Source organism: Scyliorhinus torazame, chromosome 1 (assembly GCF_047496885.1).
Source record: "Scyliorhinus torazame isolate Kashiwa2021f chromosome 1, sScyTor2.1, whole genome shotgun sequence".
NCBI classification, from domain to species: domain Eukaryota; kingdom Metazoa; phylum Chordata; class Chondrichthyes; order Carcharhiniformes; family Scyliorhinidae; genus Scyliorhinus; species Scyliorhinus torazame.
Window position 1 is genome coordinate 387,441,975 of NC_092707.1, and position 26,186 is coordinate 387,468,160.

The 26,186-nt window shown below is 45.2% G+C and overlaps 1 protein-coding gene across 1 annotated transcript in view; it reads right to left on the minus strand.

The window, feature by feature from the left end:
- Positions 1 to 1,497: 1,497 nt before the first annotated feature.
- sccpdha.1 (saccharopine dehydrogenase a, tandem duplicate 1) overlaps positions 1,498 to 26,186 on the minus strand; it is a 34,869-nt gene continuing 10,180 nt past the window's right edge. Inside the window, exons 4-12 of the mRNA XM_072512859.1 lie at positions 25,983 to 26,112; positions 19,910 to 19,959; positions 17,519 to 17,649; positions 16,002 to 16,119; positions 14,443 to 14,562; positions 14,239 to 14,295; positions 6,320 to 6,431; positions 3,712 to 3,793; positions 1,498 to 1,850 (exon numbers count right to left, since the gene is read on the minus strand). Coding sequence (XP_072368960.1) covers positions 1,745 to 1,850; positions 3,712 to 3,793; positions 6,320 to 6,431; positions 14,239 to 14,295; positions 14,443 to 14,562; positions 16,002 to 16,119; positions 17,519 to 17,649; positions 19,910 to 19,959; positions 25,983 to 26,112 — 906 coding nt within the window. The 3' untranslated portion in view covers positions 1,498 to 1,744. The remainder of the gene's footprint in view (positions 1,851 to 3,711; positions 3,794 to 6,319; positions 6,432 to 14,238; positions 14,296 to 14,442; positions 14,563 to 16,001; positions 16,120 to 17,518; positions 17,650 to 19,909; positions 19,960 to 25,982; positions 26,113 to 26,186) is intronic.

Below are 26,186 nucleotides of genomic sequence, written 5' to 3' on the forward strand. Positions count from 1 at the left end.
CACACGGACAGTGACCCAGAGCCGGGATCGAACCCGGGACCTCGGCGCCATGAGGCAGCAGTGCTAACCACTGCACCACCATGCTGCCCTGACCCACGTTTTTCACTGTCATTCTGATATACTATGATATCTTATGATCACTCTTACCAAGATAATCCTTTATCATGAGTTATTAATTGATCCTACCTCATTACAAATTGCCAGGTCTAAGATGGCTTGTTCCCTGTTTGGTTCCAGACATATTATTGAGAGGTTGTCCCGAGTATACTCTGACAGGATTGGCCAAACTGTGGCTCATGAGTTAATATCGCTCTTTGATAGAGTGCAGCGCATTCCTTATGCTGTGAAACCTGTTAAATTATTTATTGGAGGGAGGTAAACAGCCAGGCCATGACCAGCTTCATAGAGGGAAAGAACTGAAGAGCAGGCAGCAGCAATTGGTGGATTGGCCATGACAAATTGCCCTTAGTGTCCAAAATTGCCCTTAGTGTTGGGTGGGGTTACTGGGGGATAGGGTGGAGGTGTTGACCTTGGGTAGGGTGCTCTTCCCAAGAGCCGGTGCAGACTCGATGGGCCGAATGGCCTCCTTCTGCACTGTAAATTCCATGATAAAATCTATGATAAAATTGGGAGGAGGGTTAAGCGTAATGATTTGCTCAAATGCGATTGTGGGATTTCTTTCATAGTTTTCTGCCAGTCTTACATAAAGCCATGTCATTTTTAATCCCTACAGTGCAGGAGGCCGCCATTTGGCCCATCATATCTGCACCAATCCTCCGAGGGAACACCCTACCTGGGCCCACGCCACCACCCTATCCCTGCAACCCCACCTAATCTTTTTGGACACAAAGGGGAAATTTAGCATAGCCAATCCACTGACCCTGCACATCTTTGGACTGTAAGAGGAAACCGGAGCACCCGGCGGAAACCCACAGACACCCAAGGCCAGAGTTGAACCCGGGTCCCTGGTGCTGTGAGGCAGCAGTGCTAACCATTGTGCCATCACACTGCCCTAAAATCACTGTGACCCTCAGCACAATTTCCTCTAGGTGGGGGTGAAGTCTATCCCCCAAATTATTCATCCTTTCCTTCCTGCCTTTTAACTAGGTGGGTTAAAATAAAAGCACCTTCCCACTCCCACCTGCAAGCCCACATCGACCACAATATGGCCACCCATTTAATTAATGAAAGCACTATCTAGGGGGAGGCCATAAAATCCAGCACATAGATATTGCTGTGCACTGGATCCATGCAACATCCTCAGTTTCAGTCAATCACCCAATACTGTTTTCCTTCTCATCATTAGAGCTCCAGGGAGCATCTATTGGACAGCATGTTTATTTAGATTCATCGATATTGCTATAAAACACCCAGCGTCCCTAGACGAAAGTGTAAAATTTTGTTCAAATTAAGGCTGCTTCAATGTTTTCTTTTAGCATCTAAATACAAATAAAATAATTGCAGCTACAATTCAATTGAAAATACACAAGAGTCAACTTTGAAATGGTTACATTCAACAAGTTTAATTACTATTAGAACAGAACACAAGAAAGTGTAATTTTGCTCTGAATCCTCAAGAGCTCTGAAACCATTTATCACTCTTGGTCATTATATTGCGATATGGGCAAATTGCTGCTAAAAAGCTGTTAATTAAATGTTTGTTATTGAGTGCAACCCTGACATTGTCGTAAATAAGCAGGACTGTGGAGCGCCACGCTCAACCGACTCAAAACACGTGGAACATTTACGCTTCAGGCTTGCTGATGACAGTAAACTCAATGCCATGTTTGTTCAGTCTTTCAATCAGGGTGGTCTTCGAGAATGCTGCTCCGGGCGAGTACACCCCACCCCTATATTAAAAAAAGGGGGAAAATGGTAAGTTTGAAACCACAAATGGCCAAAGCTGCATTCAGAACCTTCAATCTGAAGACAGCACTTCTGTCCTCAAACCTACAGCCATTAGTGCATTTGCTGAAGTGCATTTGCTGAAGCAGGTAATTACTGGAAGACCGTGCAGTACTTTCCAGGAAACTACACAAATCAATGCATAATTTAATGTTTACGAGGGATAAAATTTAGAGGACACAATTCATTTTTTCCAATTAAGGGGCAATTTAGCGTGGCCAATCCACCTGGCCTGCACATGTTTGGGTTGTTGGGGCGAAACCCCCGCAAACACGGGGAGAATGTGCAAACTTTGTTCCACATGGACAGTGACCCACAGCCGGGATCGGACCTGGGACCTCGGCTAACCAGTGCTAACCACTGTGCCACCGTGCTGTCCCTGCAGTGTTGCACATGTTGCGATTTTTTTTTTTTAAAAAGCGCAGGCAAATATTATTTCATTTGTAGCTAACTTGGAGATGAATAATAAATTGTTGTTTGGTACTTCAGAAGTAGAACACTGCTCAAAGGAGAGACATGTTGCTGAAGCTTTTTGTCTTGCACACATCAGAACAAATGCAAGAATGCTAAATTTCAAACCATCACAACAATTTATACTACCAGAGGAAAGGACACTAACTGCTTGGCAAGTCAAATAATTGCTGCGATGTTGCCATGGAGGAAGGAACGGAGGAACTACAGGCTCTCCTAGCTCCCAGGTAATTCAGAACACGCGCAATGCTTGAACATATTCCCATTGTGATTCTTTGAAATTTGGCATTCTAGAGGTTGTCCTGATGATTGGTGTACAAAAAGCTTCAGCAACATGTCCCATTTTCCAGCAATAATAAAAGTTGAATAAAATACAAGAAGCATTTTCCCTTGAAGAAATAAGCTGTGTCGTGCAGCCATTTCTCTTGAAGAAATACGCTGTGTCGTGCAGCCAAAATGGAAATGTTGCCAATGTGACACCAACACTATAAATCATTGCAAAGTGACACACATCAGAGAAGGGAAGGGAATGGGTTGCAGTGGTTTAGACATACTCAGTGCTGAACGATTAAATTACCAGGAACACCAGTTACAAATAAAGAAATAAGGTGAAATACTTTCACCCAAAGGAAAATACACTGTGGACCGTCAACAGGGAAGAGAGTGAAAGCAAGACATATGTTTAGTCATCAAGGAGATAATTGTTATATTCTAAAGAGAAGGAACGGAGGCACATATTGAGAAAGGTTAAGTGAGGATGATGCACGATGTTACGAATGAGCTTTATTGGACCTTCCCCAGTTCTCATCTCCTGGCTTTCTTTTGTTTAGTATTTCGTGAGATGTAGGCCTCTCTGACAAAGCCAGCATTTGTTGCCAATCCTTAATTGTCCTTGGACTGAGTGGCTTGCTAGGCCATTTTAGAGGACTGTTAAAGTCAACCACATTGCTGTGGACCTGGAGTCACATGCTGGTCAGGCCGGGTGAGGATGGCAGATTTCCTTCCCTAAAGGAGAATTAACAAATTTACTGAGACTAGTTTGCTATTCCAGATTTTATTGGTTGAATGTAAATTCCACCAGCCAACGTCTCCCCGAACATTTTATTGGACAGGATTGAATTTACACAATTAACTAACAGTGCCCTTTTCTCGTAGAAGACCGATGTACAGAATCCATTTCTTGTACAGATAGAGTCATATGTAGCTATGCAGAGTAAGAGAAAGGGGAATGTTGTTCACATTGGCACCTTTTTCTCCCTTGACTGAGCTTTCAGGATCAGCAAAAGCATTTCAAAACTTCAAATATTTCACTCTAAAGGAAGTGATGAAACTCACCGATTGGGCAGAGATTTGTGCTCCCAAAGAATTGTGACAGCTGCCTGCACCAGAGCTATCGGGGTAGCAATATAACCAGGTTCTGTGAAACAAAATAACATAACAGCAAGCTCTGAAATAAGGCCAACAAAAAAAGTAAGGCTGTGCACTACAAAAAGATAAGAATCATGCTCTTAAGCGGACGTACATTGTTTTCTTGAAAAACATACATGTGTCACCAAAAAAAACATACTACATGCAGAAAGGGAAAGTGGCAAAGTCAATACAATCACCAGATCAGTGGAGCAATATTTTAAATGTGTAACTTCTACTCCAGCCTCTTATTTGTGGGATACTTTGCTGCATCTATTCTTGATCTCAAAAGTAGTTCAATTTAATAAAATCATCAAATAACAGAGAAACTTTCTTTTTAAAATAATCTCGTCATGTTTTAACCGCTTTGAGATGGTATATAAAAAAAGTGCAAAATGTATTTATATAGAACCAAAAAAAATCAGAAAAAGAAATTCCAGATCTACTGAAAGGATGTAAAGCTTTACAAGAATTGATTGATTGATTTGTCACAAGTACCGAATTACAGTAAAAAGTATTTTTCTGCGGCCAAGGGAACGTACACAGTACGTACATAGTAGACAAAAAGAATAATTGACAAAGTACCTTGACAAATGGTACATCGACAAATAGTGATTGGTTACAGTGTAGAACAAGGGCCAAACAAAGCAAATACATGAGCAAGATTAACAGGTAGGAACTAACAGACTGAAGCCAATAAACTCCACCGTGATGGGTCATTTTTTCAATGTGTTACCAACTGAATTGCTCGATACTTAACCATAAATTTAAAGAGTGATTTTTATCTAATGGTAAGGGCCATTAGTGAAGGGGGTCACAGATGCACACTTACAAAATGAAATATAGAAATAAAGAGTTTCCATTTCCAGCGCTATCACCTTCATGGAAATCTCAGTTTCTTCAGTAGGGTAACTTCACGGATGGCTTAGTGTGGATCCCTGCCCCACCATGGAAAACAAGGTATGCAGGTAAAGACTTCCCAAGATTGCCTCATCCGTGGATTGCCAGTGCCAAAGGCAACTGTTAAGAAAAGGGCCACTATTTATTGCTGTGAGATAAAGGCATCAGGGATGAAACAAAAAAGGTGAAAAATGATATAATGGGCAGCACGGTGGCGCAGTGGGTTAGCCCTGTTGCCTCGTGGCGCTGAGGTCCCAGATTCGATCCCGGCTCTGGGTCACTGTCCGTGTGGAGTTTGCACATTCTCCCCGTGTCTGCGTGGGTTTCATCCCCACAACCCAAAGATTTGGATTGAACACGCTAAATTGCCCCTTAATTGGAAAAAAAAAATCAATTGGGAAAAATTATATAATGTTGGGACAAAAAGAACAAAGGCACAACAGAGAATTCCGGAGCAAAACTAAAATATAAGACTCTAATAAGCAATGGCGTGGTAAATATGAAATCTTACATATTAAGGAATTCCTGAAGTGAGGGCATAAACTTTCATTTATGCTTTAACTCGTGAGAAATAAAAACACACGGGTAAAGGGAAATAATGCGCTGTGCAGAAAAGTCAAATTGGGTTACAGGAGCAATCATTCTATTTTCGTGAATCTATTCAGTTCCATCACTCATTTGACAGCCTGTTTTGATCTTAGAGCAGAGCTACTTTCTACTGTAACAAGAAAGGAAGGCTTAGATTTGCATAGTGGCCTCAAAGATTCCAAGACATTTCACTGACAGAGGATTAGATTGAAGTGAATGTAAGTCTCTACAATTTAATGATAATTGATGTGTTTTCGGTGGTGGTGCTTGGTGAGGAAGGACTGTTCACTAAGATAATTCTCTGGGTGGATCAGCTTCCAGCTGTGTGCAGCTATTTTTTAAAATAAAAACATGGTTCCAGTGGGGGGCCCTGTACCCAATTGTATTTATTAAAGAAAATGCATATTATCAACTATATTTGTGGCTGAAAGCTCATTCAGCATAATCGTATTTAAAATACATATTCTCATCTCCCTCTCTCCATCCTGCGGTCTGCCAAATAGTTCTGTCTTCTTTTGTCCTAATGCCATAAGCCACTGCAAGTTAAATTTCTCATCCTCGTTTTCAAATCCCTCCATGCCTCGGTCCTTCCCATCGCTCATTTACCCCAGCCTCGCAGCCCTCTGCAATGTTTATGCCCCTTGAATCCTGGCCTCTCGGGCAACTGATTTTAATTGTTCCGCCTGTTACCTGGTCACCAAGCTCTGAAATCCCTTCCCTTCGTCTCTCAGCTTCTCTTTCTTCCTTGAAATTCCACCTTAGAACCTCTCTCTTTAGACCCTGTGCCCAGATATCACCTTCGGGCGTGGCGTAAAACTTTGTTCGATCAGGTTTCTGAGAAACACCTTGGGAGATTTTTATTATGTTACGGGTGATTTATAATCACAAGCTGCAATTGTTTTTGAATTTTGTTCGATTTACGCTCTGCACTGTGTCTACATCAGGAACAAACATCCCAATGCTCTATAGTGGTAGTTACCTGATGCACACCCAAGTCAACTAACATTTCAAAGTCACGTGGCTGGTTTGAATTAAACATTACCCATACCTGGCCCTTTCACTTGAGTGCAGATTTTTACCGAAGGTTGGCCTTGTTGAGGATTTTGACCTTCCTGATACCCTTCACCAAAGAAGGTCATGCTGAAAGAGGTCCCTTCCATCTGCAAAATACAAAATCTTTTTAAACGCAGTTTATTTCACTTCTCTGCAGATTTTCCTGTTGTTGCCCGATTCCAACAGCAGCTTCAGACTTCAATGTACTTTGCTGCTTTCTAAGAAGCCACTAGGGCAGCTTGGCTTACTCCATTTAAGTGCAATGAAGTGAAAATAAAACAAACACTACGGAGGGAAGTGGACACTACTGGAGCGTGAATAATTTGCTAGGGCAGAGTCTGAAACAGTTTTTAACACAAATTACACCTACGTTACACGTTCAAATTTTCACATGTAGCGGGGCGTCAGAGTTTCAGCTTTATAAATCTTTGAAAGTGAGAGAAGTTGATACAGCTGTTAAAAACATGGGTTCCTAGGTTTATAAATAGGGATACAAAGTAAATAGGACAATAGAACATTACAGCGCTGTACAGACTCTTCGTCCCTCGATGTTGCACCAACCTGTGAAACCAATCTCAAGCCCATCTACACTATTCCATTATCATCCATATGTTTATCCAATGACCATTTAAATGCCCTTAATGTTGGCGAGTCCACTACTGTTGCAGGCAGGGCATTCCACGCCCCTACTCTCTGAGTAAAGAACCTATCTGACATCTGTCCTATATCTATCTCCCCTCAATTTAAAGCTATGTCCCCCTCGTGCTAGCTATCACCATCCGAGGACAAAGGATGCCCAGTGACAATACCTCTAAACCACCACCTGACCATCACTGACGCCTTTATTGCGTGGTGTTCTTTAAAATATAGAATTCAGTTTCAGCTACTATTCATAAGCTGAGAGAAGGCTCACGACGAGCACATAGGAACTAATAACCAGTTTCTATCCTGTATTCTTTATTTTTTAATTCTTTTCATTGATTTCTAAAGCAGGAAAGCAGGTAAAGAGCAAATGATAAATTTATATAAATCATTGGTTTGGCCTCTGATAAAAACAGTGCGTCTGGTTTTGGGTGCTTTATGACAAAGGTACAGAAAAGATTCATTATCACTGCTGCCTCACGGCGCCGAGGTCCCAGGTTCGATCCCGGCTCTGGGTCACTGTCTGTGTGGAGTTTGCACATTCTCCCCGCGTTTGCGTGGGTTTCGCCCCCACAACCCAAAGATGTGTAGGGTAGGTGGATTAGCCACGCTAAATTGGAAAAAATTAATTCGATACTTTAAATTTGTTTAAAAAAGATTCATTAGGATGATATCAGGATTAGAGGTTTCGATTATGTGGAGAGACTAGAAAAATGTTGGCTTTGTTATTCCATTAGAACAAGGGAGTTACGACAAGATTCTGAAAATTGCAAGATCTTGATAAAGAAAAATTTTTGCAAACTATGTCTTCTGATCACTGAGCCAATAACTGAAGAACATAACTTTCTCGGCAAAAGACGAGGTTGCAGGAGGCTTTTTTATCATAAATATAGAGGGTTACAAGGATCTGGAATGGTCTAACCAGTAACAATGGCGGAATAAAAATCCATAACAGCTTTTAAAAGTTAAATGGATAAAGATTTCCAGATACTAAGTTGACAACTCTTTCAGAGACCAGGGTCATCAGCGTCAGTAGAAAAGGTTTCTTCTACTGTTCAAAATTCTATGATTTAATGTTAAACACCCTTTTTACTTCATTGAACAGTTCATTTTTTTCAGGAACTTGGATTTAATTTTAAGTACAGATTAATAAAATAAGGTATCATAATAATATTTTTTTAATAGTGTCACAAGTAGGTTTACATTAACACTACAATGAAGTTACTGTGAAAATCCCCTAGTCACCACATTTCGGAGCCTGTTCGGGTACAGAGGGAGAATTTAGAACGTCCAATTTATTTAACAAGCATGTCTTTCAGGACTTGTGGGAGGAAACCGAAGCACCCGGAGGAAACCCACGCAGACATAGGAGAGAACATTCAGACTCCACACAGTGACCCAAGCTGGGAATCGAACCTGGGACCCTGGCGCTGTGAAGCAACAGTGCTAACCACTGTGCTACCCTACCGACCAATACATACATACATTATCAGGATTTGGGGGTTGCACTGGGGTCTCCCTTGGGTGGAGAAGTCTTGTGCTGTATGGGCAGCACGGTAGCACAATGGTTAGCACTGTGGCTTCACAGTGCCAGGGTCCCAGGTTCGATTCCCGGTTTGGGTCACTGTCTGTGCGGAGTCTGCACGTTCTCCCCGTGTCTGCGTGGGTTTCCTCCGGGTGCTCCGGTTTCCTCCCACAGTGCAAAGACATGCAGGTTAGGTGGATTGGCCAATGATAAATTGCCCTTAGTGTCCAAAAAATGTTAGGAGGGTTATTGGGTTACAGGGATAGGGTGGAAGTGAGGGCTTAAAGTGGGTCGGTGCAGACTCGATGGGGCGAATGGCCTTCTTCTGCACTGTATGTTCTATGTCTATTATGGGGGTGAATGTGCAATTTCTAGGGCAGCACGGTGGCGCAGTGGGTTAGCCCTGCTGCCTCACGGCGCCGAGGTCCCAGGTTCGATCCCGGCTCTGGGTCACGGTCCGTGTGGAGTTTGCACATTCTCCCTGTGTTTGCGTGGGTTTCGTCCCCACAACCCAAAAGATATGCATGCTAAATTGCCCCTTAATTTAAAAAAAAGAATGAAATTTCTCAGATGCCTACACAATGGGTTTCCGCCTGCCATGACCTCTGTGCAACTTTACGCAAGCCCCGCCCACTCTTGCTCCAATTGAGACACTTAATTGGCCAATTACTGACCACCCAGCCTCAATTTTCAGACTAGCAGCAGTTTGGGGGCATGGAGAAAAGCCAAAAATTAACACTACTCAGTCCTCAGGCAGGAAGGGGAGGTGGGAGCCCTGCACCAGCAGCCTCGGTTTAACATCGAGTAACTCCCACGTCCTTAAGCTCTGACCCCTGTGGGAGATCCCCTTGGCCTTCCCACCAACACCCCAAGCCCCTCTGCCCACCCTCCTGGGCCTCATGTCTGCACTCTCCTCCAAGACCCCCAAAACCTACCTGGTCCTGCCTCCTGGGTCTAGAGCTCTAGGACCTGCGTGCAATTTCAGTCCTGTCCACTGCAGCTTCTGGCGCTGCAAGGACTAGAGAATTGGGGGTCAATCCGATTGCCGGGCAGTTCTCTGACCCGGGTCTTTCTCGTGAGTGGGCGCCTGAAGCCATTTACACTCGTTGGAGCATGAAATGGCTGCGGTTCAGACAGTGCCTTCAGGAGGTATTCCCCACTGACTCTTCCAATGGCGGGAAGGGAAATCCCACCATCTGTAAAATCCTGACTCGGAGTCGGGGGTGAGGGGACTGGGCCTGTAAAAGGAGCTGCGATAGAGGCGGGGCCGGGCAGGTGGAAAGTGCGGGCTTTTTCCCGCACTGAAGGCTGGAGGGGGTGGGGAAGCGCGGGGTTTTTCCAGCGCTTGGGATGGAAGGAGGAGGCGGAGAACCTGCTGGTGGGTAAGGGAGGGGGAGGGAAAGTCCCACAGTGGGAGGAGTCGAAGGAGAGGCGGGAGCGGCGTGGGTCAGCAGGAGTCAGCTGACTTGCGGGAGTGCAATGGGGGAAGCAAGGCAGCTAGGAGGGGTCCTAGCTGTGGGGGGACGGGGTTGCTGCTGGTATGGTCAAGGGGGAGCTGGAGCGAGTAGAGGGGGTTGGGACAGGGGTCTGCCGCCGTGGAGAATGGGCCGGGCGTGGGGCGCAGGCGCGTGGCTGGCCGAGGAGGGGTTATGGCTAGTCGGCGGGGAGGGGGGCGGGTAGCCCCCTGATCCGGCTGATAACCTGGAACGTAAGGGGGCTGAACGGGCCGTTTAAGCGGGCCCGGGTGTTCGTACACCTGAAGGGGCTGAAGGCAGATGTGGTCATGCTCCAGGAGACACACCTGAAGGTGGCAGACCAGGTAAGATTGAGGAAGGGGTGGGTAGGCCAGGTGTTTCATTCAGGGCTGGTTGCCAAAAATCAGGGGGTGGCGATCTTGTTGGGAAAGAGGGTGTCGTTCGAGGCGTCGAACATTGTGACTTACAATGCCGGCAGGTACGTAATGGTAAGTGGTAAGCTGCAAGGGGAAAGGGTGGTGCTGGTCGACGTGTACGCCCCGAACTGGAACGATGTGGGTTTTATGCGGCACATTTTGCGTTGGATCCCGGACTTGGAGGTGGGGGCCTGATAATGGGGGGGGGGGGGGGGGGGGGGGGGGAGACGTTAACACGGTGTTGGATCCGGCACTGGATCGCTCCAGGTCTAGGACGGGTAGGAGGCCGGCGCCGGCTAAAGTGCGGAGGGGATTTATGGACCAGATGAGAGGGGTGGACCCTTGGAGATTTGCAATGCCGGGAGCTAGGGAATTTTCATTCTTCTCGCACGTTCCCGGATTGCGAAAGTAGAGGATACAGAGTACTCGGCGATAGCCATTTCGGATCACGCCCCGCATTGGGTAGACCTAGAGCTGGGGGAGGAGAGGGACCAGCGCCCATTGTGGCGCTTGGAGGTGGGGCTGTTGGCGGACGAGGAGTTGAGCGAGCGGGTCCGAAGAAGAATAGAGGGATACCTGGAGGCCAACGATAACGGGGAGGTCCGAGTGGGGATGGTCTGGGAGGCGCTGAAGGTGGTGGTTCAGGGAGAGTTGATCTCCATTAGGGCCCACAAGGAGGAGAGAGCAGAGGGAGAGGGAGAGGCTGGTGGGGGAGATGGTGAGGGTAGACAGGAGGTATGCGGAGGTGCCGGAGGAGTGACTGTTGAGGGAGAGGCGTAGACTCCAGGCCGAATTCGACCTGTTGACCACCAGGAAGGCAGAGGCACAGTGGAGAAAGGCCCTGGGGGCGATTATGAATATGGGGAAAAGGCAAGTCGGATGCTGGCGCATCAGCTTCAGAAGCGGAATGCAGCTAGGGAGATTGGGGGTATTAAGGATGGGGGATTGGGGGGGGGGGGGTGCGGAGTGGGGTTGGCATTAATTGGGTCTTCATGGACTTTTATGAGGAACTGTATCGGTCCGAGCCCCCACTGGAGGAGGGAGGGATGGGCCACTTTCTGGACCAACTGAAGTTCCCGAAGGTGGAGGAGGGACTGGTGGTGGGATTAGGGGCCCCGATTGGGTTGGAGGAGCTGGCCAAAGGGATAGGGAGCATGCAGGCGGGGAAGGCACCGGGGCCGGACGGTTTCCCGGTCGAATTTTGCAAAAAATATGTGGACCAGTTGGGCCCGTTGCTGGTCAGGACCTTCAATGAGGCAAGGGGGGGGGGGGGGGGGGGGGGGGGCGTTGCCCCCGACGATGTCCCGGGCACTGATCTTGATCCTGAAGCGGGACAAGGATCCCCTGCAGTGTGGGTCTTGCAGGCTGATTTCATTGTTAAATGTAGATGCCAAGGTGCTGGCGAAGGTCTTAGCCACGAGAATTGAGGATCGTGTGCCGCAGGTCATCCACGAAGACCAGACGGAGTTCGTGAAGGGGAGGCAGTTGAACGCGAATGTGCGGAGTCTCCTGAATGTTATTATGATGCCGGCGAGGGAGGGGAGGTGGAGATGGTGGCGGCGATGGACGCTGAGAAGGCCTTCGATAGGGTAGAGTGGGGGTACTTGTGGGAGGTGAAGAGGTTTGGGGAGGGGTTCATCAGGTGGGTTAGGCTGTTGTACGAGGTCTCGATGGCGAGTGTGGCCACGAACAAGAGGTCAGAGTACTTTTGGTTGCACGAGGGACGAGGCAGGGGTGTCCCTTGTCTCCCCCTGCTCTTCGCGCTGGCGATTGAACCCCTGGCTATGGCACTGAGGGAGTCGAGGAACTGGAGGGGGCTGGTGCGGGGTGGGGAGGAGCATAGGGTGTCGCTCTATGCGGACGACTTGCTGCTATACGGGGCAGACCCGGTGGGGGGAATGCCGGAGGTAATGAGGATCCTCAGGGCGTTCGGGGATTTCTCAGGGTACAAGCTCAACATGGGGAAGAGCGAGTTGTTTGTGGTTCACCTAGGGGACCAGGAGAGGGGGATTGGCGAGCTGCCACTAAAAAGGGCAGAGAGGAGCTTCAGGTATTTGGGCGTCCAGGTGGCCAAGAGCAGGGGGGCCCTGCATAGACTTAATTTCACGAGGCTGGTGGAGCAAATGGAGGCGGAGTTTAAGAGGTGGGACGCGTTGCTGTCCCTGGTGGGTAGGGTGCAGTCGGTCAAAATGATGGTGCTCCCAAGGTTTTTGTTCCTGTTCCAGTGCCTCCCCATTCTTATCCCGAAGGCCTTCTTTAGGAAGGTCAACAGGAGCACAACGGGATTTGTGTGGGCGCAAGCAACTCCGAGGGTGAGAAGGGTGTTCCTGGAGCAGAGTAGGGATGGAGGGGGGGGGGAAGAGGGGCTGGCGCTGCCCAACCTCTGTGGGTACTACTGAGCCGCCAATGCGGCAATGGTGCGCAAGTGGGTGATGGAGGGGGAGGGGGCTGCATGGAAGAGGCTGGAGACGGCGTCCTGTGTGGGTACGAGTCTGGAGGCGTTGGCATCGGCGCCGCTCCCTCCAATGAGGTATACCACGAGCCCAGTGGTGGCGGCTGCCCTCAAAATTTGGGGGCAATGGAGGCGGCACAGGGGGGAAGTGGGGGCCTCGGTGTGGACCCCGATATGGGGGAACCACTGGTTTGTCCCAGGGAGAATAGATGGAGGGTTTTCGGGGTGGCACAGGGCAGGGATAAGAAGGTTGGGGGACCTGTTTGTGGATGGGAAGTTCGCGAGCCTGAGTAAGCTGGAGGAGAAGTACGGGCTCCCCCTGGGAAACGCCTTTAGGTATCCACAGGTAAGGGCGTTTACCAGGCGGCAAGTGGTGGAATTCCCGCTGCTGCCGCCATGCACGGTACAGGACAAGGTGCTCTCGGGGGCGTGGGTTGGAGAGGGGAAGATCTCGGCAACATACCAGGTGATGCAGGACGAGGAGGAGGCCTCGATGGAGGTGCTGAAAGGTAAGTGGGAGGAGGAGTTGGGGGAGGAGATAGAGGAGGGGACGTGGGCAGATGCCCTAGGGAGGGTGAACTCTTCCTCTTCGTGCGCGAGGCTCAGCCTCATACAGTTTAAGATGCTGCACAGGGCACACATGACTGGGACAAGGATGAGCCGGTTCTTTGGGGGTGAGGATAGGTGTGTTAGGTGCTCAGGGAGCCCAGCAAATCACACCCATATGTTCTGGGCATGCCCAGCGCTGGAGGAATTTTGAAAGGGCGTAGCGAGGACGGTGTCGAGGGTGGTAGGATCCAGGGTCAAACCGGGCTGGGGGCTCGCAATATTTGGGGTTGCAGAAGAGCCGGTAGTGCAGGAGGCGAAAGAGGCCAGTATTCTGGCCTTTGCGTCCCCGGTAGCCCGGCGAAGGATTCTTCTTCAGTGGAAGGATGAGAGGCCCCCAAACGTGGAATACTGGATCAATGATATGGCGGGGTTTATTAAATTGGAGAGGGTGAAATTTGCCTTAAGGGGATCGGTACAAGGGTTCTTTAGGCGGTGGCAACCGTTCTTGGACTTCCTGGTGGAATGGTAGACAATGGTCAGCAGCAACCCGGGGGGGGGGGTCTATTTTATTTTATTTTAGTTTGTCTATACTGGGGGATCTGAGGGGGTGTATATATTTGCTATGTTTGCTATGTGTTTTGGCGGGTGTTAATATATTATTTATGTTTAGGGGGGAGGGTGGCACTGGGTTGTTTTGTTTTGTATTTAATTCTATTGGGTTCCTTTTACATTTTGTTGTTGATATTTTGTGAAAACTTGAATAAAAATTATTTAAAAAAAAAAAAAAAATCCTGGCTAGGGTTACGCAAGCTTAATACAATAAGAAGCATAAAGGGAAGGGGAAAATTAACAAACCTGTTTTTTAGTTGGCCCTTGTCTTGTAAAATATCCAGCTGAGAAAAACTCTGGATACTACATGGTAAACAGAAGGCAATAAAAATTATTTGGAGCAGTACATTCCCAAAAGTTTAAAAGTTTACAAATGTTTTGTTTTTTTAAATTGAAGTTATAAATTGTACTATGATACTTTTGTGAAAATCATTGATCCAAGCCACTTACTTTGATGAGGAGTTTTCTTCCCAATCTACACCTTGTGAAGCACCAGAAAAAGAAACCAGCTATCATCAGCAATATGACTGAGCCCATTCCACCAACAGCAGCATAGGCACCATATTGGACCTAGAGTTAAGCAAAGTCATCAAATAGGACTATAGCAACAAATTATAAAATATATTGAAGAAATTCCCAAAAGTTGAAAGGGTGTATTTATGGATAGAACCATAAAGTTTTGGAACGCTGGCACAGTGGTTAGCACTGTTGCCTCACTGCGTCAGGGACCTGTGTCTGCACAGGTTTCCTCCGGGTGCTCCAGTTTCCTCCCACAGTCCAAAGATGCGCAGGTTAGGTCGATTGGCCATTCTGAATTGCCTCTTAGTGTCCAAAAGGTTAGGTGGCTAGGGTGGAGGATTTGGCCTAGGATAGGGTGCTCTTTCAAAGGGTCGTTGCAGACTCAATGGGCCGAACGGCCTCCTTCTGCACTGTAGGGATTCTCTTGTTCTAAAAAATTCTTTACTTTAGAAGTTGTGGCCATCAATTGAAAAAAACTGCTGGAGTTTGCACATTCTTCCTGTGCCTGCGTGCGTCTCACCCCCACAACCCAAAAGATGTGCAGGGAAGGTGTATTGGCCACGCTAAATTGCCCCTTAATTGGAAAAAAAAATAATCGGATACTCTAAATTTATTTTTAAAAATTGAAAATAAATGTGTTCAACCAAAGAAATTAGACTCCAAATTGGTGCTGCTATCTGAAATTCCCTCAAGATCATGTTCTCCCTTGTCTCTTTTATTCTCTCTCTCCAGTCGTGATACTGACAACACGCAGACAAATGAAATGGAGGTGGGCTGCCTATAGTAAGCTTTCTTGTAAAATAACATTAATGGTTTTCTTTAGCAACTTACAAATCATTTAATTTTTCTGACGTGTGTATGCATGCACATGTACAGGGTTTCTACATTGTATTCATCAGTAATATCCTTTCTTTAATATTTTGATGCTTTTATCTATTATTGAATGGAGATGATCTTTTACATCACTGCACTCAGGAATCCTGCGTCATTATTCTCCTCCTCTCGCCCACCCCATTTTTGTATTCACATGCCTCCCACCTCTAACTTTTTACTGTTGAAGAGTCGCTTACACCCAGTGAACTTGACTGTTCCCTCCACAGATGCTTCTAGAACTGACAAATGTTTGCTGCAGTTTTTGTTTGAAGATCTACCTCTTTGTATTGGAGCCAGGAGTGCTCATGTAGAGTCCACATAAGGCCATAAGGCTGAACGGGCATCTCATTTTTTTTGGCAGGAGAGAGAGGAAAAATTCCAACAATATTACGCAGGTTCTGTAGCAACAGCCAACTCCACTTGGTGAACTATTATAGCAAGTAAAACAGCCTCAGCTTTGCGGGTTGAAATCATGAGAATTGCATTTTACCTCTTATTTCTAAACATCTAAGCCGTATTCATATTCAATGAAAATTCAAGTATTAAGAAAGAAAAAACAAAGACCAGGAACACCAATGCAGAGATAGAGGATTTAAGCAGTCTAAGAATGTACTTACAGGACTTTCCTTCAAGTTCTCATGCAGGTACCGCTGTGTGCGTTTGACGACAGAAGCATCGGACCCCATGAATGGGATAGCATATTGATTCATTATATTACTGTAAAATACTGAACCTCTGTGGAGGAAAAATAGCATCAAGTTCAAGGAAGCCTTTGGCCAAGTATGTACGCTTATACCACAGAATGAAAACCAATTGCTTTTCCAAACACACATTTTTAAAAACTGTTTCATCACGGAGAATAGCCATCTTTTTGTAGCTGTCCCCTATCGCTAACTAAATACATCTCTCTTCTCCCTCAAAATCACACGCACATACCATTGTACCTTTTATTCAGAACTTTTGCATCACTGGCATACTCTTTATCTAAAAACGTAACATTTTATATTTTAAACAAAGTTCATTTAAAAAAAGCACACAAGAATTCAGTAATAATGAGTCAGATCTATAAATTACTCGCCATTTCGAATTCTGAACCAATAGTTTTCCTCGTGGTAAATCTAGATCCAGTCACACATTGTATAGAACATTCACTTCGTGTTCATACATACACAAGTGTGCACCCAAAAGAAAATTAGGAGACCAAAGTGAAAAAGATCAATACTGTTGCTTGCCAGAAATAAAAATATACACATTCAGACATATTGTTCCCTGTGGCAAAGGGAAGGCGAGGCGGAAATACCCAGAGCTTTTTCTGAAAGTGTTAGAGGCTCAAAATCAGGTAATATTTCTACAATTTAGAGAAATGGCTAACTTAAAGCTGTTACATATTTTTGTTCTCAAATGCACTATCGCTTTTGAAAGCAGCATTACTGAAAGTTTCAAGTATGCATTTACAGATATATCAGAGGCAGCATCTTTTTTTTAAATTCATTTTTTACGGAATTGGAGCGTCGCTGGTTAGGCCAGCATTTATTGCCCATTCCTAGTTGCCCAATAGAAGGTGGTGGTGAGCTGCCTTCTTGAACCACTGCAGTCCTTCAAGTGTAGGTACACCCACTGTGCTGTGAGGGAGGGAGTTCCAGGATGTTGCCCCAGCGACAGTAAAGGAACGGCGATATATTTTCAAGTCCATGTGGTGAGTGACTTGAAGAGGAACCTCCAGGCGGTGGGGTTCCCAGGTATCTGCTGCTCTTGTCCTCCTAGATGGTAAAGGTCGTGGGTTTGGAAGGTGCTGTCGAAGGAAACTTGGTGAGTTACTGCAGTGCATCTTGTAGATGGTACACACGGCTGCCATTGTTTGTTGGTGGTGGAGGGATTCAATATTTGTGGAAGAGGGAGCAATCCTCAATTTGATGTTTGTGGAAGGGAGAGCAATCTTCAACTTAATCAAATGAAGCAACATTTTAATTTGCTTCCATTGCGGGTATAATTTACAATCTGTATGCAAAATTGTAATGTACAAGAGTCAACAGAGTACAAAGCGTAATCACCCACAGAAAGCACATTCTGCTGTCGTGCACAGTACTTCTGTTACTTCATTAACAGATTTTCAGAAGAATTTCTCTTTTCTCACCTTCGTCTCAGTTTGGTCCCGATAACTGGGAGGGGTTTATGTCCAAACTGCCTCCTCAGTTTCCTCAGATTGTCCTGATCAGACATTCCATGGACGGCCGACTGCCAAGTTCCATCATGAAAACTGGCCCCCTATTAAAATAGAAATTGTTCTCACCAGTGGAAAACTCAAACTAAAGTGCACTGAAACAATGAAAACCTTTTCTTAATCAGCCTGCCCAATTCATATTGAAAATACAGTGCATTCCTTTATCAAATATTTGCCAAGGCCCACTGTCACTTGCCAAATAATTACTGTAAAATTCATATAGAATAGCATCCATGAAGGGGGCAGAAACTATCTAAAAAAGTTGGGAGTTCTCCCAGAGATCTGACCAACAAACCAAAAATAGATTATGTGATCACTTATCTCACTGCTGCTATAAGGACTTGTTGCGCACAAGTTGTATGCTGCATTTATTTACATAACAGTGAATACAGTTCAAAAGTAATTCATTCACTGTGAAGAATTTGAGGATGATTCAGGTTGGAAAGTGGAAAAGCAATAAATTAACTAAAAACTTCTCAAAACGCATTCCTCCATCAAAATCATCCTAAAATGAATAGTTTTTAAATAAAGAGATCAAGGTTGGGGGTGAAAAGATCAAAAACCAGGGCAACACGTGGCGCAGTCGTTAGCATTGCTGCCTACGGCCCCGAGTTCGAATCCCGGCCCTGGGTCACTGTCTGTGTGGAGTTTGCACATTCTCCCCGTGCCTGCGTGGGTTTCACCCCCACTACCCAAAGGTGTGCAGGTTAGGTGGATTGGCCAATCTAAATTGCCCCTTTATTGGAAAAAAATAATTGGGTACTCTAAATTTACAAAAAAAAGAAAGAAAAAGATTTAAAACGTAATAAATGATGCAAATGTGCCCCAAACTCTGTGGGGGGTAGTGGATGGTGGTAGTGATGTGGTAATGTCACTGGACTGGCAATCCAGATGCCCAGGCTAATGCTCGGAGGACACGGGTTCAAATTCCACCAGGGCAGCTGGTAGAATGTTCTTGAGGGAAGAAAATCTGCGACCCTTGCATGGTCTGTCTTACATGTGATTGTAGACCCACAGCAATGTGGCTGACTCTTAACTCCCTTGTGAAGTGGCCAAGCCACTTACTTCAAGGGCAATTAGGGACCAGCACAAAAATGCTAGCCTTACCAGCGAGATACCCACTTCCCACAAAATAATTTTTTTAAAATCACAAGCGCATGTTTAAACCCCAGAACAAGGAGTTAATTTGATACAAAAAAATCAGAAAGATCATAATTGAAGTTGTGCACATACATGCACCTCCGCCAAGTGTAATGTAACATTCTCCCCAGCATTGTCCTAAAGCACCAGATCCTGACTGTAGATCCTGAAGTAGCAGGTTACAGAGGGATATAGATAAGCTGCAGAGCTGGGCTGAGAGGTGGCAAATGGAGTTTAATGTAGAGAAGTGTGAGGTGATTCACTTTGGAAGGAATAACAGGAATGTGGAATATTTGGCTAATGGAAAAGTTCTTGAAAGTGTGGATGAGCAGAGGGATCTAGGTGTCCATGTACATAGATCCCTCAAAGTTGCCACCCAGGTTGATAGGGTGGTGAAGAAGGCCTATGGAGTGTTGGCCTTTATTGGTAGAGGGATTGAGTTCCGGAGTCAGGAGGTCATGTTGCAGCTGTACAGAACTCTGGTACGGCCGCATTTGGAGTATTGCGTACAGTTCTGGTCACCGCATTATAGGAAGGACGTGGAGGCTTTGGAGCGGGTGCAGAGGAGATTTATCAGGCTGTTGCCTGGTATGGAGGGAAAATCTTATGAGGAAAGGCTGATGGACTTGAGGTTGTTTTCGTTGGAGAGAAGAAGGTTAAGAGGAGACTTAATAGAGGCATACAAAACGATTAGGGGGTTGGATAGGGTGGACAGTGAGAGCCTTCTCCCGCGGATGGAAATGGCTGGCACGAGGGGACATTACTTTAAACTGAGGGGTAATAGATATAGGACAGAGGTCAGAGGTAGGTTCTTTACGCAAAGAGTAGTGAGGCCGTGGAATGCCCTACCTGCTACAGTAGTGAACTCGCCAACATTGAGGGCATTTAAAAGTTTATTGGATAAACATATGGATGATAATGGTATAGTGTAGGTTAGATGGCTTTTGTTTCGGTGCAACATCGTGGGCCGAAGGGCCTGTACTGCGCTGTATTGTTCTATGTTCTAACCGCAAGCAACACAAAGCTAACATAACAGCTGTGTATTTTACCATTGGTTAATTGAATGGATACAGATCTCCAGTAGTATAAATGCCAGAATTGACCATTTCAAGAATAATACATTGTGACTCAGAAAAACACGGTTACTATTCACAAGAGACAAACCTCAGGTCCAGTTTTTAGTAATAGGAAGCTTTCAACAGCAGTCAGAGTACCTAGAAGGTAACAAAGTAAATGCATGGATGAATAAAAATTCTCTAATGCACCCGCTTTGAAAAAGAATCCCAAATCACTGTTCAATTATACCCTAAAAGATTTTCTACAGTTCTGAACCATCAACTAAAAGTTAGGTTGCACTTGAGGCTGTTAAACCATAAGTGTTCAAAACTATGCACTTGAGGCTGTTAAACCATAAGTGTTCAAAACTATATATTTTTTCCAATTAAGGGGCAAATGTAGCGTGGCCAATCTACCTAGCCTGCACATATTTGGGTTGTGGGGGTGAGATCCACGCAGACACAGGGAGAATGTGCAAACTCCACACGGACAGTGACCCGGGCAGGGATCGAGCCCGTGTCCTCGGCGCCGTGAGGCAGCAGTGCTAACCACTGTGCCATGCGGCCCATCATTTGAACTATAAACAGAGTTTGATGAGCTTACGATTTCTCAATCTGGAGACAAAAGGTGAGAAGGAGCAAATATTCAAGGTTCTTAAAGAGAACAGAGAAGCTGAACCCGGATAATTGCTACATGGTCGAAAACCAGTGGACATAGCGCTGTGTTTATAAAAGAGTAGATGGCAGAAACTGGTTAGATTTAAACTACACAGAGACTTGCTAATGTCTGGAATTAACTGACCAGGTAGATAATGTACAAAAAAAGGGAAAAGTGGACATATAGTTAAGGAAATGAACAACTGAGAGTATGTTTTTCAGCTCTATATAAAAATGTACAAGTTATATAAACGAATGATAAAGAATTGGATAAGACACAATTTAATAAGTCAATTATTAGACTGAACATAGTAACATAGAAGAAAGAAGCAGGAGGAGGCCATTCGGTCCTTCGAGCCTGCTCTGCCATTCATTATGATCATGGCTGATCAGCAAGTTCAATACCCTGATCCCACCTTCCCTCCCCCCATATCCCTTTAGCCCCAAGAGCTATATCTAATTCCTTCTTGAAATTACACAACGTTTTGGCCTCAACTACTTTCTGTGGTAGCGAATTCCAGATTCACCACTCTCTGAGTGAAGAAAGTTCTCCTCAACTTAGTCCTAAAACATTTACCCCTCATCCTCAAACTATGACCCCTAGTTCTGGACTCTCCCACCATCAGGAACATTCTTTCTGAATCTACCCTGTCTAATCCTGTTAGAAATTTGTAAGTTTCTATGAGATCCCCTCTCACTCTTCTAAACCTGTCATGGGAGTGTCACTTTAAGAAATGTTTGTCTGCTCAAGTGGCTGTAGTGATGTCAGAGTGTGGGTGGAGCTGAGCTCTGGCTCTGCTTTTTAGTTTCACTTTCAGGAAAAGCTTGGGTGTGTCTGTGTTTTTTGGTTTCGTTTTAGTGTTGGAGCTGCAGCCAGCCAAAGGTGGTGTAATTTTGATCTCTTCCATCTAAAGACTATCTCTAGATCATTTGGTGAATTCAGAGTGATAACTGCTTTCAGTAGAGAATTTAAATCTGATGTACCTCTGTAAAAAGGATTTTTGTCTTATGGATGTTAAAAGGAAAGTCTGAGGATTACTTAGAGTGTTGTATTCTTTGGGGGGTGTATTTGAATTGATGGTTGCTAAGATGTTCATTGTATGTTTTAAAAAGGTTAACTGAGTTCATAGAATAAACATTGTTTTACTTTAAAAATTACTTTTAGATTTGCTGCTGCACCACACCTGTAGAGTGGGCCGTGTGCTCCCCATAACCACAATCTATTAAAAGCTGTGCGTCAGGTGAACTCCATGATACACTTTGGGGTTCTCTAAACCCTGGTCCATAACAAATTAGGGGCTCGAGCGGGATAAAAGTCTATCTATTGGATCGGCTTAGTAAACTTAAAGACAGTGAGGGGTGAGCATATTCTGGTTGCTTTTCAGGTGTGGTATTTCAGTTGAAGTAGGGAGTGTGTCACGGACAATAGCTCTTTCAGAGGCTCTGAAGTTTTTGGGAGTGGAGACGGTCACACGCAGTACCTTATGGACAGAGACGAAAAACAGGCTTTTAGAGTTGGCAAAAACATTGCAGTTAACATTACCTGACAAAATGCGAAAAGATGAGGCAATTATGGCGGTGGCTAAGCATTTAAAATTGCCCGAGATACAGTTTGACTCATTGGAAATAGCAAAACTTCAGTTACAAATTAAACAAATGGAACATGAGAAAAAATTAAAGCAGCTTGAATACAAAAGAGAGAGAGAGGATGAAGAAAGAGATAGGGAGGAAAAAGAAAAAGAGAGAGAAGAAAGGAAAACAGAAAGAATAGCACTAGCAGAACAAAAAGAAAGAGAAAGGGAGATACAGATCAGGGAAAAAGATAAAGAGAGAGAGTTTGAACTTCAGAAAATGGCCATGAAACATGACAGTCGGTTAAAATTGGCAGACGTAAAGGGAAACGTAAAGTTGGAGGATAGCAATGACAATAGTGAAAAAGAGCGTCGTAGTCGAAGGCTTGGTGGGGATCTATTTAAATATGTCCACGCAGTGCCAAGGTTTGATGAGAAAGAGGTAGAAGCTTTTTTCATTTCATTTGGGAAGGTAGCTAAACAAATAAAATGGCCACAGGACATGTGGGTATTACTGATTCAAACAAAGCTGGTAGGTAAGGCTAGTGAAGTGTTTGCATCACAATTGGAGGAGGTATCTGGGACGTATGAGATAGTTCATCTTAGGTGCATATGAACCAGTGCCTGAAGCCTACAGACAAAAGTTTAGAAATTTAAGGAAAGAATTTGGTCAAACATATATGGAGTTTGAAAGGATCAAACAGAGTAATTTTGATAGGTGGATAAGGGCTTTGAAAATAGACCAAACGTATAAAGCTGTCAGAGAAATTATGCTTTTGGAGGAGTTTAAAAATTCAATTCCTGATGTAGTAAGAACTCATGTGGACGAGCAGAGGGTTAAAACTGCGAGATTAGCAGCAGAAATGGCAGATGATTATGAATTAGTTCATAAATCAAAGCTTGGTTTCCGACATCAGTTTCAGCCTGTGAGGGATAGAAACTGGGGACATGAGAAATATTCAAGTGGTAAAGGTAATTTGATGGGAGATAATAAAGAGAGTGTATCTTAGATTAAAAAGGAAATCCAGGAGGGTGGAAGAGACATGAAAAGTTTAAAATGTTTTCACTGTAATAAACTAAACCATGTAAAGTCACAGGGTGCAATTCTCCCATCGGGAGACTAAGTCCCGACGTCGGAGAGAAAACCGAAGCTTCACCGGAGCCCGCTCCAGCCCCATATTCTTCCGCCCCCAGGGGCGAGGAGCGGCGTCGTGTCATTTACGCGCACCGGGCCTTGGCGCCGCGTAAATGACGCGGCCAGCGCCGTGTAAATGACGTCACCCGCGCATGCGCAGGTTGGCCAGCGCCAACCCCGCATGCGCGGTTGCCGTCCTCCCCGAGGCCGCCCCGCAAGAAGATGTCGGATGGAACTTGCGGGGCGGCGGAGGAAAGGAGGTCCTCCTTCAGAGAGGCAGGCCCACCGATCGGTGGGCACCGATCGCGGGCCAGACCCCTTTTGAGGCCCCCCCCCCCCCCCCAGCGTTCCCGCGCTGTTCCTGCCGGCAGACCAGATGTGGACGGCGCCAGCGGGAACCCGTCATGTTGGGCAAGCCGCTCAGCCCGTCCGGGCCGGAAAATCGCCGCTCGCCCGTTGCAAACAGCAATTCTCCCAGCAGCCAGCCGTGATTCTTGCCACGCCATTTTGGGGGGGGGGGGGAGAGAATCGCGTGCGGGTGCCGGGGCGGCGTGGCGGGACTCGCGCGGCACCCCAGCGATTCTCCCACCCGGCGTGGGAGAATTCCGCCCACAGTGTTGGTGGTTGAAGAAAAGCACTGGGAAGGCTGATGTGGTAAAACAGGATAAGACAGTGGGGTTTGTTAAAGTGGTAAATGAAAGCCCAAGTGAAGCGAAGGAGGTGCAAAAGATTGTATAGCCTGATCAAGAGGTGATTGATAAGAAGGTGCCAGGTCTCTTTAAAGAATTTACTTGTGTGGGTAAAGTTTACTCATGTGTGTCAGGAGGAGCAGGTAAAGAAGTCACAATTTTAAAGGATACGGGTAAGAGATCTTTAATGGTACGGGTAAGAGATCTTTAATGGTAAGAGATGAAGAGTTATGTAGTTTGGGAAAAATATTGCCAGAAAAGGTGGTAATATGTGGAATTCAGGGTGAGAAGAGTAGTGTTCCATCATATAAGGTTAAGGTTAGAAAGTCCAGTGAAGAGTGGTGAAGTGGCAGCAGGAGTAATAGAGAAACTATCTTGTCCAGGAATACAGTTTATCTTGGGTAATGATATAGCTGGATCGCAGGTGGGAGTGATGCCTACTGTAATTGATAAGCCAGTAGAAAATCAGACAACTGCACTCTCACCATAGCAAGAACATCGTTCCCTAGAGAAGGATACCAAAACTGTCCACAATACTCCAGATGTGGCATCACCAATGCTCGATACAATTGTAGTGAACCATCTCTATTCCTATACTCAAGTCCTCTTGCTATGAAGGTCAGCAGACTATTTGTCTTCTTTACTGCCTGCACACTTACTTTCAGCGACTGATGCTCAAGGACATCAAGGTCTTGCTGAGTATCCACCTCTCTCAATTTACACCATTCAAATAATAATCTGCCTTCCTATTTTTGCTACTGAAGCGAATAAACTCACATTTATCCACATTATCCACACTAGATGCTTGCATCTAGCAAGCATGAGCCCATGCACTCGACCTATCCAAATCCCACTGAAGAATCTCTGCATCCTCCTCACAGCTCACCCTCCCGCCCAACTTTGTATCAGCTGCAAATTTGGAGATAATACATTTAGTTCCCTCGTTAAATCATTAATACACAATATGAAGAGTTGGGGTCCTAGCACAGATCTTTGCGGTACCCCACTAGTCACTGGCTGCCAATCAGAAAAAGACCCATTTATTTCAACTGTTTGCTTCCTGTCTGCTAATCAGCTTTCTATCCACCTCAAGACAGTACCCGTCATCCCACTCCCTTTTCCAATGATGGAAGGAATTCTATATCCCAGTTATCCAAATAATCTCACCTGGGTGCCTTACAGAATTCCGCGCATCTCCTGAAGCGGATTTTTATGCAATGCAGAATTAGAACCGAGTGGTAAAGAAATCATCGGAAATTAAAGGTTACATTAATTTACAATTGAAACTAATGATTAAATTATTCTCCAGGTGTCCACAGAAATTAGATCAGCTCGGTTTACCTGAACTGGAATCTTTCATCTGAACATACATCAGATTATTAAAAAAGTAGATGGATTAATATTAGATTACACTGTGGTAGTCCAAACAGATACCCAAGTTGGGTACTGGCTTCTTCAGAAGGTTATCCTAGTTGTACGTTTCAGTTTACTCTCCCAGGGAACCCGGGTTGAAGGCTGGCAGATACATGTTACCATGACAGCCTTTGCCAAAAGATGCTCAGCATCCAGATGGTTCCCTGTGTTGAAGTACAACTCAAGTTAGCACATCAGCAATGTTTCTGCCAGCGGAATACCTTCCTTCTTTCACCACCGGGCTCATCTTACTTCAGCAACTAATTACCTGATGTACACCCAAGTCAACTATCATTTGCATTTGAACATGGGACTCAAAAATCTCCAATGGCCAATTTGGCACTATTACGCTACGTTATTGATTAACAATCATGATTTTAAAAGAACATCCATGTGTGCACATGTAGTTAAATTCTAGCAAGCGGAAGATTACACTTGACACTTAGAATTGTTCATTACCAGAAAAGTCAACCTTGTTTCTGGCATTTGTCTTAGAAATTAATTTGACACTGAATATAGAAGCAGCATGCAGTTGAGGTACACAATGCATTGGCGCATCAAAAAAATACATTATAAAATGGTATATGGTTCAAAATTCACAAATGGTGTAAGGATCAAAAGGTGTCTAAATGACATTGAAGAATTTGGCTGTTCTATAATATTTGGATTGCCAAAGTTGTAGAGTTTATCATCTGTAAATTACTGATTGCAAATTACCTTTCAACTGGTTCCTGGTATACAGTATACCCATATCGGCTGGAATTGAATCAAGCCCACAGCTTCCAACTATATACACTCCTTTTTCAGCAGCTTGCTGGTCATATTTTAGTTGCATGCCTTCCAAAAACTGTGAATGACAAAACATTGCAAGTTTTGCTTTTGTTTTATTTGAAAAGTTACTCCGCGAGATTAGTAATGAGA